We start from the raw sequence: 13,470 nt of genomic DNA on the forward strand, positions 1-13,470 counted from the left end.
TTATACAACATACAGGATATGATTTAATTAAACCATTAAATAATCTCTCACAGCATGAGAATATTATCAAGTGCTTAAGTCAACCAAATGAGACGCCCAAGCTAACGCATAAGGTATAGTCTGTAAATTGTTACTGGTTCCACACACACTTTTTTGTACCTTATATCTGCATTTCAAGCCTTGATTTGTTCAATTCCAACGAGACAAATTCAAAATAAAGGTCCAGATGCTAAATTAACTCTGCTTGTGTGTAGGATCAACTCCAAACTTTGGGGTTGACTCTTAGTTTTCAATGCCTGTAATCACTGAATCTACTCTTTTTGGGGTCAACTTCGATGTTTTAGTTTGTTGTGTAAACTAAAAAAATTAACAGTAATTAAATGATTATCCAAAGCCTTATTCACCAGCTTACCACTAACAATACACGTTGTTTGTGTTCATGGATCAAGTGCTGCTAACAGCGTGAGATGTAGTAGTATATTAGAATGCAGTATGACTATAAAACAGGCCATTAAAAACCTCAAATAAATACCGTTCCACAGTCGTTGTTTTGAGATATGGTGGAGAATTTAAATGTGTGGTGGCCTGGAACATGGTAAAATTTTGAAATTTTCTACTTTATATAGGTCCCCTTTATGTTTCCCTTTCTGCATCCCTTAACCACAGGTAAAGCACTAGTGTGGTTGCCCCAAAAGTAAAAACAAGAAAACTGCATTTAAAGATCATTCCAATTCCACTGCTTACCTTGTCTCCTGCTTACCTCTATATTTATAAACTAGTCTACTGAGGGAAAACAACGCTTAACATGAAATCAACAGGAAAGCCCCTCCAGCTTGTGGTGTTTTTCGTCAGTGAAATTTGTTCATCAATGTCTTGGGTATGCAAATGTTTTGAAGTGGTTTCTTAACTCCAGTCAGACAGAAATAAAAGGCTAAATGAAAGTACTGTCAAAAGAGACAATACTCAGCTATTTGCATGCATTCAATGAATACACATGAAGTCTTCACCAATCAACTAATCACTTGATAGCAACCCCCCCTCACATTTTCAAAACAAAATCTTCTGATGGCTTAGTACCCCTGAAACAATGTCAAAGAGAATCAAAATCTGTGAGGCAAAAATCCAGACATTTTTAACTTTTATTGGAAGTCTTCAGACTTCAGACAACATAACACAAACATGTTACATGCAGCTTCTACTGAAAATCTTATACAAAAATACAGTAGAACAGTGCAATTCAAAGTGCTAAAGTGAATGCTGGAGTCAGTGTTATGTTGTCTTGTATCTGGTGTGGCACTCCTCGAAAGAGTTCCATGTAAATTGCAGGCAGAAATGAACACAACACACTTACATGATCCGTATATTCCCACCATCCTTGTTGAACAACAGAATATATGCATTAGTGTTTGCAATGTCCAGAAAATGAAGAAGCAACTTCTGGTACCACTTTATTGTTTTGTTTTGGGTAGAGTAGTACTGAATCAGTTAGTTAGACAGAGCCACACCCCCTGTGAAGTGTTCGTTGTAGTTGATGACAGGAGAGGCCATGGAAATATCTGGCTGATCCATCGTACATCCCTCCACTACACAACGTCTAAACTGTAAGCATGCATTGACAGTGGAGCAAACAGAGACTTCTGTGTGTCAACCCACTTCAACCAGAGAACCATCCCTTATCCACCTTATGGTTCCTTTGCATGACAGAGCTTTTGTGGTATAACACATGGACAGTCCCTGTATTTTCCTCAAGCACCAATGTTTTGACTGTATAGGTCTCTGAAAAGATTTGGGCTAGTAAGGAAATTGTCAATGTACAAATTGTTATCCAGATCATAAGTAGTATTGATCCATGAGTGGCATTACATCATCCTATGTCAATACCTGTTCTTTTTCAAAGGTGTTCTTTCCTGTGTAGACTTCAAATGCACAGCATCCATTGCGTGAGTCTGCCAGTACTAAAACTTTAACTCCACCTGTTTTTGCATTGGTCACAACCATTCTCTCTTCTAAATGCTAGATTTTTCCATGGCTGATAGAACACTTTGCAGATGTGATGAACTGTGTGCATGAGAGGCTCACTCTGAAGAGTTTCTTGTGTTGTTTTGTTCCATGTTTACTGTTGTTGTCAATCCTTATCTGTATGACTTGTTCCAATGAATGTTCCAAAAATGGTTCTGTATCTGTCCCTTGCCCTAACGTTTTGCTGGAAACTGAAAGAAGTACAATGAATTCTGTCACCAGTGATCTCTGATGATGTCCAGCTTCACCAACACCACACAAAAAAAAGGAGTCAGATGTATCTGTAGAGCTCTTCACATACAATGTCAGTCTATTTCTACTTGCACCCTCTAGCAATGTTCCTGGCAGCCTGATTGTTTGTTTTATGGTACAGTGTGTCAAAATCATCTGGCTGAAGAACAGCTTGAACAGTCTCTTAAGACTGTACCTGTCTGGTGCACGCAGATGGACCCCAGATGACCATGCAGGCATGAACCACATCAGTGGTGGAGCCACTTAAGCACTGTCCTCCTTCTTCCATGACAGAGCAGACTGATCTGTTTCCGCAGGTGGTAAACGGCAGCACATGCATGGCTTTGATGTGTGTGGTTCATTACCAAACCTGTGAACAAAGAAAAAAGTATTGTTAGTATTGTTAGTTTTTTTTTAACTTGTGATACCCCATGTTATTCAATTCCCATTGAATGCTGAAGTGGTGGCGGGTGTGTGGTCAAGCACCAGTTTGTGAGTGGAGATAAGAGTTGGAGAAAATGCATGGTAAGGAAGGAGTCACCTGTGTGATTAATGAACAAATGTTTTGTGTTTCAGTTAGCAGCTGTGAAAGGATAAAGGAGAGGAGAGAGTGCCAAGGAAGATACCAGGGAGAGAGAAAGATACTTCTCTCTCTCCCTCTCCCCCTCTTCGTCTATTCCTTAGCCCTGCTCTATCCATTCTCTATCCCTGCTTTTTGGAAACAGCAATGTTTTCCCTGAAACCTGCTCTCCAGATCTGGTTTCCTCCTCACACCGCTTCCAAGTCCCTTCTATCTCCCTCTCCTGTTTCTGTCCCTCCTCTCACACAGGTCGGTTCCCCAGAGACCACAAGTGCAGGAATAAGGCCCCAGCAGGTGTGCTGGCTTTGTAATAGGCCTGACCATATTCAGGACCAGGCAATTCCAATGTCCCAAGACGTAGGTGATAGCATGGGACCAGTTCCCCAAAGCCCTGCAGGCCTCTTCCAGTCGAAGCCACATGCCTCTGAGTATCCATGGGGGGACATATCAGGCCTTGGTAGATTCAGGCTGTAATCAGACCTTGATCCACCAAAGCCTGATTCAAAGCAGGTCTGAGTAGTGCATGCCAGTTGAAAGAGAAGTGTGTGCATGGAGATGTTCATGAATATCCACTTTTGCCAATACTTATCCAATTCTTGGGAAAAAAGCATAGGAAAAAAGCACTGGTGCCAGTTATTCCTCACCTCACCCATTAACTTTTTTGGGGGACATATTGACTGGCATTTCAGGTATTATTAAGGGGAATGTCTGTGGATGGGTCCTGCATTAGCATAGCACGGTGTGTGGTATGCGTGGATTTCATCAGGGAGGTGAAGCTTTTCCATCTTATCCTATAGTGGAGCATTTAGGTCAGGATAAGACACGTAACCACCTATGGCCAGTTTGTATTGGCCAAGCATTCGCTGCGATGTACATGGTGTAGAGAATGCCCTAAATGTCAGTTAGTGAATTCTAGGTCCACACCAAAAGCACTGTTGCACCACCTTCCACTGATCAATGTCCCCTTCAAAAGAACTGGTATGGACCTCATCGGGTCATTAAAAGAGAATACACAAGGTGTTCTTTTGTATTCTTTTTGGTAGAATATGCAACACTATACCCTAAAGCAGTGGCTCTCTGTAACATTTTTGCATGCAGTGATGTGGAAGCACTCTTCATAATAATCGCCTACATCAGGATGTCGAACAAGATTATGACTGACTAAGGCACTCCCTTTATGTCACACCCACTTTGCGTACTATAGAAATTATTATTGTTAAATCCATTTGCAGTGTTTACCATCAGCAAACAGATAGTCTGGCTGAATGGTTTAATGAGATGTTTAAAAAATTTGTATGTTCATTTATGACAACACTCATAATTAGGATAAGTTCCTCAAACCCCTGTTGTTTGCAGTATGAGTATGTGGGGTAATTAACACAGAAGAACTTCATACAAGCTCAGGTATGTCAATCCCGACTGTACCGACAAGTTTTTACCGGGAAAGTAGTTGTTTTATTACCCTCATCAAGCCCCAAATTACTTGCAAAATGGCAAAGGCACTTTGAGGTCACATGGAGTGTCAGGGACGTCAACTATAAGGTCAGGTGAACAGACAGGGGTGACATATATACCACCTCAAACAATAGAAAGAGGTGGTCCCTGTTGATCTGGTGACAGTGGATCCTAGGAGGGAGGAGCTGGGACCGGAAGTGAATGTGAAAAATGCAGCTCAATCCACCCTGGTCTGCAGTGGAGACTACCTCTCATTGTTCCTGAAAGCAGAGGTTACCTAGCTGCAATCAGAGTTTTCTGATGCTTTCACCCATTCTTAGTCATGCTAATCTTATCAAACACCACATAGAGGCTTCCCTGGGGGGTGGCTGTTTGCAGCTGTCCCTGTCTTTTGCCCAAACACAAGAAACAGGTGGTTCGGGAGGAGCTCCAGGCCCATATTGATCTTTTGATCGCAAACCTAAATGTATTTGGTGCACAGCAAATACAATAGAATTGGCATTGATATTCTCATACTTTCAGAGGGGACTGTATGTGCATCTGTACCAACAACTATGAAGGAGCAATGTTGGTGCTGTTATATTTATATGACTAGTACTAAACTTCCACATGATAGGGAGAGTTTACAATAGCAAAACATTTCAAATGTTTTATAACATATATATAACCACTATAAACATATATATAACCACTATAATATAACTACACTCACTGAACACTTTATTAGGAACACTATACTAATACTGGACAGGGCCTCACTTTGCTCTCAAAACAGCCTCAATTCTTCATGGCATGGATTCCACAAGATGTTGGAAACATTCCTTTGAGATTCTGGTCCATATTTACATGGTTGCATCATGGAACACCTGTAGATTTTTCAGGTGAACTTTCATGCTGCAAATCTCCCATTCTACTATATCCCAAAGGTGTTCTATTGGATTCAGATCCTGTGACTAGGAAGGCCACTGAAGAACACTTAATTCATTGTCATGCTCATGAAACCAGTTTGAGATGAAAATCTCTTTGTGACATGGTGCACTATCATGCTGGAAGTAGCCATTAGAAGATGGGTAAATTGTGGCTATGAAGGGATGTACATGGTGAGCAACAATACTCAAATAGGCTGTGGCATTTAAGCAATGATTGATTGTTATTAACGGGCCCAAAGTGTGCCAAGAAAACATTCCCCACACTATTACACCACCTCCACCAGCCTGGACTGTTAACAAGCAAGGTTATGTCCATGGAGACATGCTGATGGAGCCAAATTCTGACCTTACTCTCTGTGTGCCTCATCTGAAATCAAGATTCATGATGTGAGCCTGTGCTCACTGCAGCCTCACCATTCTGTTCTTGGCTGACAGAAGGGGAACCCGACATGGTCTTCTGCTGTTGTAGCCCATCTGCATCAAAGTTCGTCATGTGCATTCTGAGATGCTTTTCTGCTCACCACAAAAATTTGGTTTTTGGTTTGCTGGAGATAGTGCCACCTGGGGGCTGTGGAGATGGCTTGGGGATCACATATGGGGAGCTGTATTGTAATTGCTTGGGCCTGCGATTGCTGTAGTGGCTTTGGGGCTGCGGTGGCCATCAGCACCTTCGTACTCAGGACTCCATCAGTGGACAGTGGATAGATTTTAACCAACCGGACTTCTTACAAAAACTGTGATGAATTTATTGGTTGCACAATTTGCACTATTTGTCCATATAGTACACAATAATAGAATTTTGCCACCGTCGCCTCTAGCTTGCTCATTAGGGATAAATTCACATATTTACAATATATCTTTTTTTTTTGTGAATCCATTTATTTCTGTAAAGCTGCTTTGTGACAATGTCCATTGTTAAAAGCGCTATACAAATAAAATTGAATTGAATTGAATTGTACAGACGCATTGCCAGACTGGTTTGAGTTGACTTACTGTAGCCTTTCTGTCAACTAAAACTAGTCTGGCAATTCTCTGTTGAACTCTCTCGTCAACAAGGCTTTTCTGTCCGCAGAACTTCCACTCAGTGGATGTTTTTTCTTTATTGCACCATTCTGAGTAAACTCTAGAGACTGTTGTGCATGAAAATCCCAGGAGATCAGCAGTTATAGAAATACTCAGACCAGCCTGTCTGGGACCAACCACGGCCACGGTCACGGTCAAAATCACTGAGATCACATTTTCCCCAATTCTGATGGTTGATGTGAACATTACACTAAGCTGCTGGCCCGTATCTGCATGATTTTATGCACTGGACTGTTGCCACAGGATTGGCTGATTAAATAATTGCATGAATGAGTATGTGTACAGGTGTTCCTACTAAAGTGCTCAGTGAGGGTATATCTGTACCAGCAAAGAAAAAGGATACATCTTGATAAGACTTATACTCCTAAAGTTTCTTTCATATTGCATTTACTGTATATGAATATCGACAGTAGGCTACTTCCTCCGTACATATTCTGACTACTACATTACACAAAACATATAAAGGCAAAATCACCACTTACTGTTCAGTTGGGTTGTTCTTGGCTAGGTCAATTCGTTCTTCAGAATGATGAACCTCCTTGTCTCTGTCCTTGTCTGACAATCCTGATGAGTTTTTTCCAACTTCATCATTGTTATCCTTATCAAGGCTTATCTGAAGAACACGAAGGGCTTCCTCAGGAGCATTCTACATGCCATCTTCTAAAACGGTTTACCTCTAAATAAGTGACATTTGTTATATATGGCAGACTTTTAATCATGTTTACAAGTAGGCATCTTCACATGTGGCCTACACCTTCCGGAAATGTGCATATACTGTCGATGTAAATAGAATTCTTCACCTATGGGATGGGGCTTCATGCTTCCGCCTTTCTGGTTTATGAGTAAAGGGACAACCTTTGTTTTCTGTGCTCATACTGGGCCTCATTTATCAAGCTGGATATGAATAGATTTATGCATAAATCAAACCCAAATGTCTTCAGTGTATAGCAAAAACAAAGAATTGGCCTTGTCGTTCCAATACATTTAGAATATAAGGAGAAGGAATATACTGTTGAGTATAAATTGCTTATTTTTATTATATTTACAGCATTTAGCAGATGCCCTTATCTAGAGCAACATACAGAACCACTTTGGAGCCTCCTACAAAAACATATCCTCATGCTAGTTCACTAGGCCAGTGACTAGGAATTCTATTGAGGAAATTTTGTAAAAACCAGTCGTTTTATATTATTTCCATTAATTAAAGAATATAAAAATAAAGAAAGTGAGCCAACACAAACCCATAAATTAAGAGAAAAAAAAAATCATTCAATTTAGACAAAAGATTGATAAATGAGGCCCATTATTAGTAACTGGTTGCATTAGCAAGTCAAGACTAATGTTTGCCAGGTATTTAGTCATATGTGTATTATAAAGATGGCAAAGCTTATCAGAACTTGAAGGGCTATATTCACCCTCTAAGGGTTAACCTTGCAGTGTTTCGTGAATTAGAACCTGCTGTTGCATTCCTTGTCATGGCCAGAACATGTCCTACAGCATTATTTGCATCAGATGGTGGCAGATAACCTTTTCATCTGCCACATAGGGAAGACACAAGGAGCTCCCCTATCTAATGAGAGACTTGGTCTTTAAAGAGAGACCAAGAGTATGGCATCATGCACTTGGTCTAAAGATGGGCTGGACACCTGTTCTTTACAATGACATGCCACTCTATGAGGAGCATCTCCTCCTATTCTTAATGGCACTCTAGGAACACTGCTGCTGCTACCTGGGCATCACCATGCATTTCCTCCAGATTCTGCAAGGTTAATATTGCCTCTCCCAGTGGTGTTTGTGTGGTGGTCATCTCCAAATCCCTTTCCTATTAATCTTAAGGTGGGGTCGGTTTCTCATTACATACTGTAGGTGATACTATCTCTGGTGGTTAGGAGCGATAAAACAATGCTATTTATGCATGTCAAGTTAGTGTGGATGAGTATTCAAGAGTACGTGAACAAATGCTGCACTATCCTCTTTAGGGAGTGGTGCATGACTTCCTGAAGTCAATAATCATTTCTTCTGTTTTGTCAACATTCAGAGACAGATTGTTGTTCTTGCACCAGACTGTGAGTTGTTCCACCTCCTTTCTGTTGATGTCTTGTAGCTGTCACTGATGAGGCCTACACTGTGGTGTCATCAGCAAACTTGATAATGTGATTTGAACTGGATGTGGCAGTGTACTTGTGGGTCAGGATCATGAACAGCAGTGGGCTGAGCACAGAGCCCTGGGGGCGAGAATTCTTAGAGTGATGGGTGTTGAAGATACTGCTGTAAGCCTGAACTGAATGTGGTCTCCTAGTGAGGTAGTCCATTATCCAATTACAGAAGCAGGTGTTGAAACCTAGCAGATCCACCTTTTCAATCAGCTGTTGGGGTATGATTGTGTTGAATGTTGAAGTCTATGAACAACATTCTGACGTAAGTAGTATTCTTGTTTAGGTGGGTTAGGGCCAGGTGAAAGGCATACTATATTGTTTAGTACTTCAAACTATGCATAGAAGGAGTAACTCTGTAACTGAAATATGTAACCGTGGTTCTATGACCAAAGGATTACTGCCAGTCACTTCCCTGTCATTCAGAAACAGTACTGCTCTTACTTGATCTCTGCATGAAGATACCAGGGAACAATGGCCATATTACAACAGTATTTATAAAAAATAATATATCATCACTTTGTGAGATGACAGTCATGGCATGTGTGTACACATGCATAAAAAGGTGTACAGGTATTCATACCTCCTCAGGCAGTTATCCAGAATTTACTGAACCAAAGTTACATATGGTACATAACTAGGGTATTTTTGGCAACAGACACTCAATGTTTCAACTCTTTTTTCCACCTTTACTCAAGGTGTCAACTCTTTTTCCACCTTTAAAAAATTGCCAAATTTATTCCACTCTTCCTTGCAAAAATGCCAAAAAGACGCCTGGTTGCATAGGTATGCACACCCTTTTATAATGGGGCATGCGACTGTGTTCAGATGGCAATCATATTCAAACCCATTTACAGTTACTTTTGGAACTGTTTGAATATGCAACCTCTCTCTATACTTATGCAACCAGGTTATTCTCTTTTCTTTTTGGCATTTTTGCAAGGAGGAGTGGAATAAATTTGCCAAATCAAGATATTCAAAGTTTTTTTTTCCTTAAAGTTTCAACTTATTTTTCACTTGAATTTGTTGGTTGCTATATCACATTAGAGGTGGAAAAAAGAGTTGACATGATTTATCTTGGTTTCATTTTTACATCACAAAACCTTCAATTTATCAGGGGGGTGTAGACATTTTATATCCGCTGTACATCCAAATCCACACAAAATATTTCAATGACTTGTCCTAATTAAATATAATACTGGCTAAATGTATTTTTATGAGGTATCGAGTGTTCTTTTTTTAGTACCTTTCATGATTTCCCCCTCCCATCTGGATTTAATAATATTTGAGTCTTCTTCTCTGTATTTCTGTCCATATCCATCCTTGGTTTTGCCTACATATTTTCTTGTTTATGCCATTGGATCTCTGTATTAGGCCTGATACTGCTATCTTTGACTTAGTGCCTGTTTAATTTTTTTTTAAACTTTGACGGGAAATATTGGACCGTTAGAATTTAAAGGGAAGTAGAGGAGCTCAGTTGATAGGTTATTGGAGCAATACACCTAACAACATATCTAAATAAAGTATTCACTCAAACCTAACCAAATATACAACTGCACCATTATTTGTCAGGTTTTTGTTGCGAAGATGGTCACAGAAATACAGACAATAAATAATGATGATTTAATGCCTTATTTTTGAGCTTGTGTCATGATCATAAAAATAGGTACCATCCAGTCCTGTAATGACTAAGAGGAAAATTATTTGTGTGTATGTGTGTGTCAATCATTTAACGCCACTTTGCAAAACAAAGACAAGTAAATTAATCTTTTTCTTCAGGCCTACCCTGTAGGATGTAAGCTGCCAGTATAGCTGCATCAGACGTTTTACAGAGGAGCCGGCCATGGTACAGATCTCTCTTGATCTGTAGGAAGACAAGATACCTGCAAACAAAACACAACGTGTAAAAAAAAAAAAAAAGAAAAAAAAAAAAAAAAAAAGAGGTGTCTATATGATGCAGCAGATATGAGCCATTCTGGATAAACATTAAATTAATTTTGGTCTAATCTATTTATCAGGAGGGAAGAGAGCTAAATGATCTAATAATTTAGTTATTTGAACTCAGTTAAAGCTTGGCATTGGGTTGCCCTCTTACTTCATTTTCAGTCAGTCATCAAGTAAGAGAATGAGAGGATTTCAGTAAATTTAGGTTGATATCATTAGCTGTTGCTGTCAGGTTTGAAAACGAAGCTAAGCTGACAATTTTTACATTCACATGATGCTAGTTATTTGCCCAGTGATAAGTACAGTGCGCCCAGTACTAATTAACTTGGCAAAGGAACATGAGCAAATTCAGAATTCTATATTTCAAATCAATTAAAATATATAGCTGTAAGCAGTGATTAAGGCAGCCAAGCACTTTTGGCCCAACCCCACATTGAAGGAAACACTGGGACCATCATTGTTCCCAAGGAGATATATTAAATTTGAAGGCAAAACATCAAGCTGTTGCTGAAATATTGCCTCACTTCCTGTTTTCAGTAGTAGTGCAGGAGGGTGTAAACACTGTAGATACAGTATAAGCAGCAGAATAAGCAGTGGAATTAAAGTGGTAGTGCAGTGCAATGTCAATGGTGTAAATATCGTAAACAGTGATAAAATTTATAGGGATATACAATATTGTATAGAGTGAATATGAGGGAAAAAAAAAAGAAAAGTGAATAGTGGTAGTGCACATGGATATTGTAACAACACGGGACCACAGAAGAGTGGAACATAGACACCACGAGGCAGGAGTGAGGGGAACGTGCTCTTTATTTTACAAGTCGGTGCAGCAAGTAAGTGGGGGTAAAAGTGAAGGTGGCTGGTGAAGTGGGGTGAGGACGTGGTCCTGGAGCCCGGCGAGGCGCGCGGGCGGCAGCAGTGTGGCGATAGGACGTAGAGGGCATGGCGGTTACTCTAAAACAGGGTGGAGGTTGCTGGGCAGAGGTTTGGGGCTCTTCTTCCTCATTGACGTTGGCCTCTATGTGAGAGAGAGAGACAGAGATTAGTGCAATGCATAACCTCACGTAATCTGTCTTGAGAGCGGCCGCTGGCTCCTTTTACACTCCTCTGTCTTCTGCTGGAGGGTAGATTAGAGCCGCTGCACTCATTGGCTACCAGCCGAGTTGAATTTCCTTGCTCCACCTCACAGCCATGCGTGCTCAGGCTGTCCAAAACAATGGGAGTGCTGAAATGGCACTGTCTGTTCAGTACCCTGCCGGCAGTCGTGTGAGGACCGCTGGGCTTCTTTTGTGAACAGGGTGAAGGGTCGGCCAGCAAGGTAGTATCTTAGCTCCTCCACTGTGCACTTGATGGCCAGGGCCTCTCTCTCAATAGCAGCATATTTCTTCTCAGCGGGGGTCAGTTTTCGGCAAAGGTTTGTGACAACACAGCTCCCAGTCCCGTTTCCAACGCATCCATGTGTACCGTGAACGGGAGGTTGAAGTCGTGATTTCTTGGGAGAGAAGTGCTTGTCAGAGCCTGTTTCAGCATCTTGAACGCCCCTTCGGTCTCCCAACTCCAGCGCACCCGGTCCGACTGGCCTTTCCTAGTAAGGTCTGAGAGGGGAGAGGCAATCGAGGACAGCCTCCACCTTTTTCTCCTGTGTTTTCAGAAAAACCCTGCCGATGGGGTACCCCAGGTACTGTGCCTCCGTGAGTCCCAGGTGGCATTTCTCGGGGATGGTGGTAAGCCTGGACTTCCCGAGCTTGCCCAGGACCTCCCTGAGAAGTGAAGGTGGTCGGACCAGGTGGAGGAGTGGATCATACTGTCTATATAAGTGGCGGCGTATTGGTGGTGGGGCCGCAGGATGACGTCCATTAATCGTTGAAATGTAGCAGGAGCCCCATGCAGGCCAAAAGACCCATTATTGCCAGTGGCCGCCGGAGGTGACGAACGCCATCTTCAGTTTAGGCTCTGGGCTCAGGGCCACCTGCCAATACCCCTTTGTCAGATCAAGGCTGGAGATGAACCGGGCCCTCGCCAGCTCCTCCCCAGCTCCTCCACCAGGTCGTCGGCCTTAGGGAGTGGGTAGCTGTCAAACTCCGCAACCTGGTTGAGCTGCCGGAAGTCATTTCATAGCCGAATGCTTCCGTTGGGCTTAGGCACCCCACCTATGGACCAGGGGCTGATGGACACTATCACAAAGCATCCAGCTGACCTCCTTTTCGATTTCCTTACAGCGGGCCTCTGGGACACAGTAGGACTGCTGTCTGACCATAACTCCCAGTGGAGTTTTAATGTCGTGGTGGACCAGACGCATCAGGCCCGGGGTGGAGGAGAAGACATTGGCAAACTGGTCCACCAGCACTGACAATTCCTGGCTTTGGGCTGGGGTGAGCTCCTCTCCTCGGTGGACCAAGGTACGCTCCAATGGATCTGTGGAAAGACTTGCAAACGCAGACACCGTGGGGATGGGTTCAGCCCATTTCTTCAACAAATTGATATGGTAAAGTTGGTGCAGCATTATTGGTTCTCCCTGAGTCTAGGAGGGTGAACACTGGCCTGCCGTTGACCTTGACGAGGATGGTAGGGAGGCTGGGAGAGGTGACTTTGTGGAGAGCGCAACCTGCAAGCCAGGGCTTGCCAGCACGTTGAGTGGCGGCATCTGGCTCGGTAGGAATGGACTCCTGTTGGTTCGATAGGCAGAGCAGTTTTAGCCACCTCCGGGTGGTGCATAGTAGCATGTTCATTTGGCTGCGAGGGGTGGCCTTTGGGCTGTAACTCCAGTGGTTGCACTCTGCTGAGCACTGGGTGGAGATAGGCTGCAGCGTAGGAGGATCTCTTTTACCAGGTCATACTGGGTGGCCTCGTCAGGGGAAAGCACATGGTAGGCCAGCTGGGCCTCCTCTGTGAGGAAGGGAGTGAGGGTGTAGGCCCAGTCCTCCTTGGGCCAGTTTTCATGCTGGGCAACTCACTCAAACATGATCAGGTAAGCCTTGACGTTGTCTTCATTGGTGAGCTTGGATAGGAGGCGCTGGGCCTCTCGATAGGGGCGGGGAGGGGGACTGCAGGGGCAGGATGCCCTTTCCTCAGCTCC

The 13,470-nt window shown here is 42.6% G+C and overlaps 1 protein-coding gene across 6 annotated transcripts in view; it reads right to left on the bottom strand.

Moving 5' to 3' along the window:
- The window catches only part of LOC113539712 (FERM domain-containing protein 5), a 219,575-nt gene that overhangs the window by 108,367 nt on the left and 97,738 nt on the right, over nucleotides 1–13,470 (bottom strand). For 5 of the 6 annotated variants that reach the window (XM_026935694.3, XM_026935693.3, XM_053235172.1 and 2 more), the window contains one exon: nucleotides 10,236–10,333. The exons of the other annotated variant lie outside the window; for it this stretch is intronic. In XM_026935694.3, coding sequence (XP_026791495.1) covers nucleotides 10,236–10,333 — 98 coding nt within the window. The remainder of the gene's footprint in view (nucleotides 1–10,235; nucleotides 10,334–13,470) is intronic. 6 annotated transcript variants of the gene reach the window in all.

The sequence above is a fragment of the Pangasianodon hypophthalmus genome, chromosome 6 (assembly GCF_027358585.1).
Source record: "Pangasianodon hypophthalmus isolate fPanHyp1 chromosome 6, fPanHyp1.pri, whole genome shotgun sequence".
Lineage (NCBI taxonomy): Eukaryota > Metazoa > Chordata > Actinopteri > Siluriformes > Pangasiidae > Pangasianodon > Pangasianodon hypophthalmus.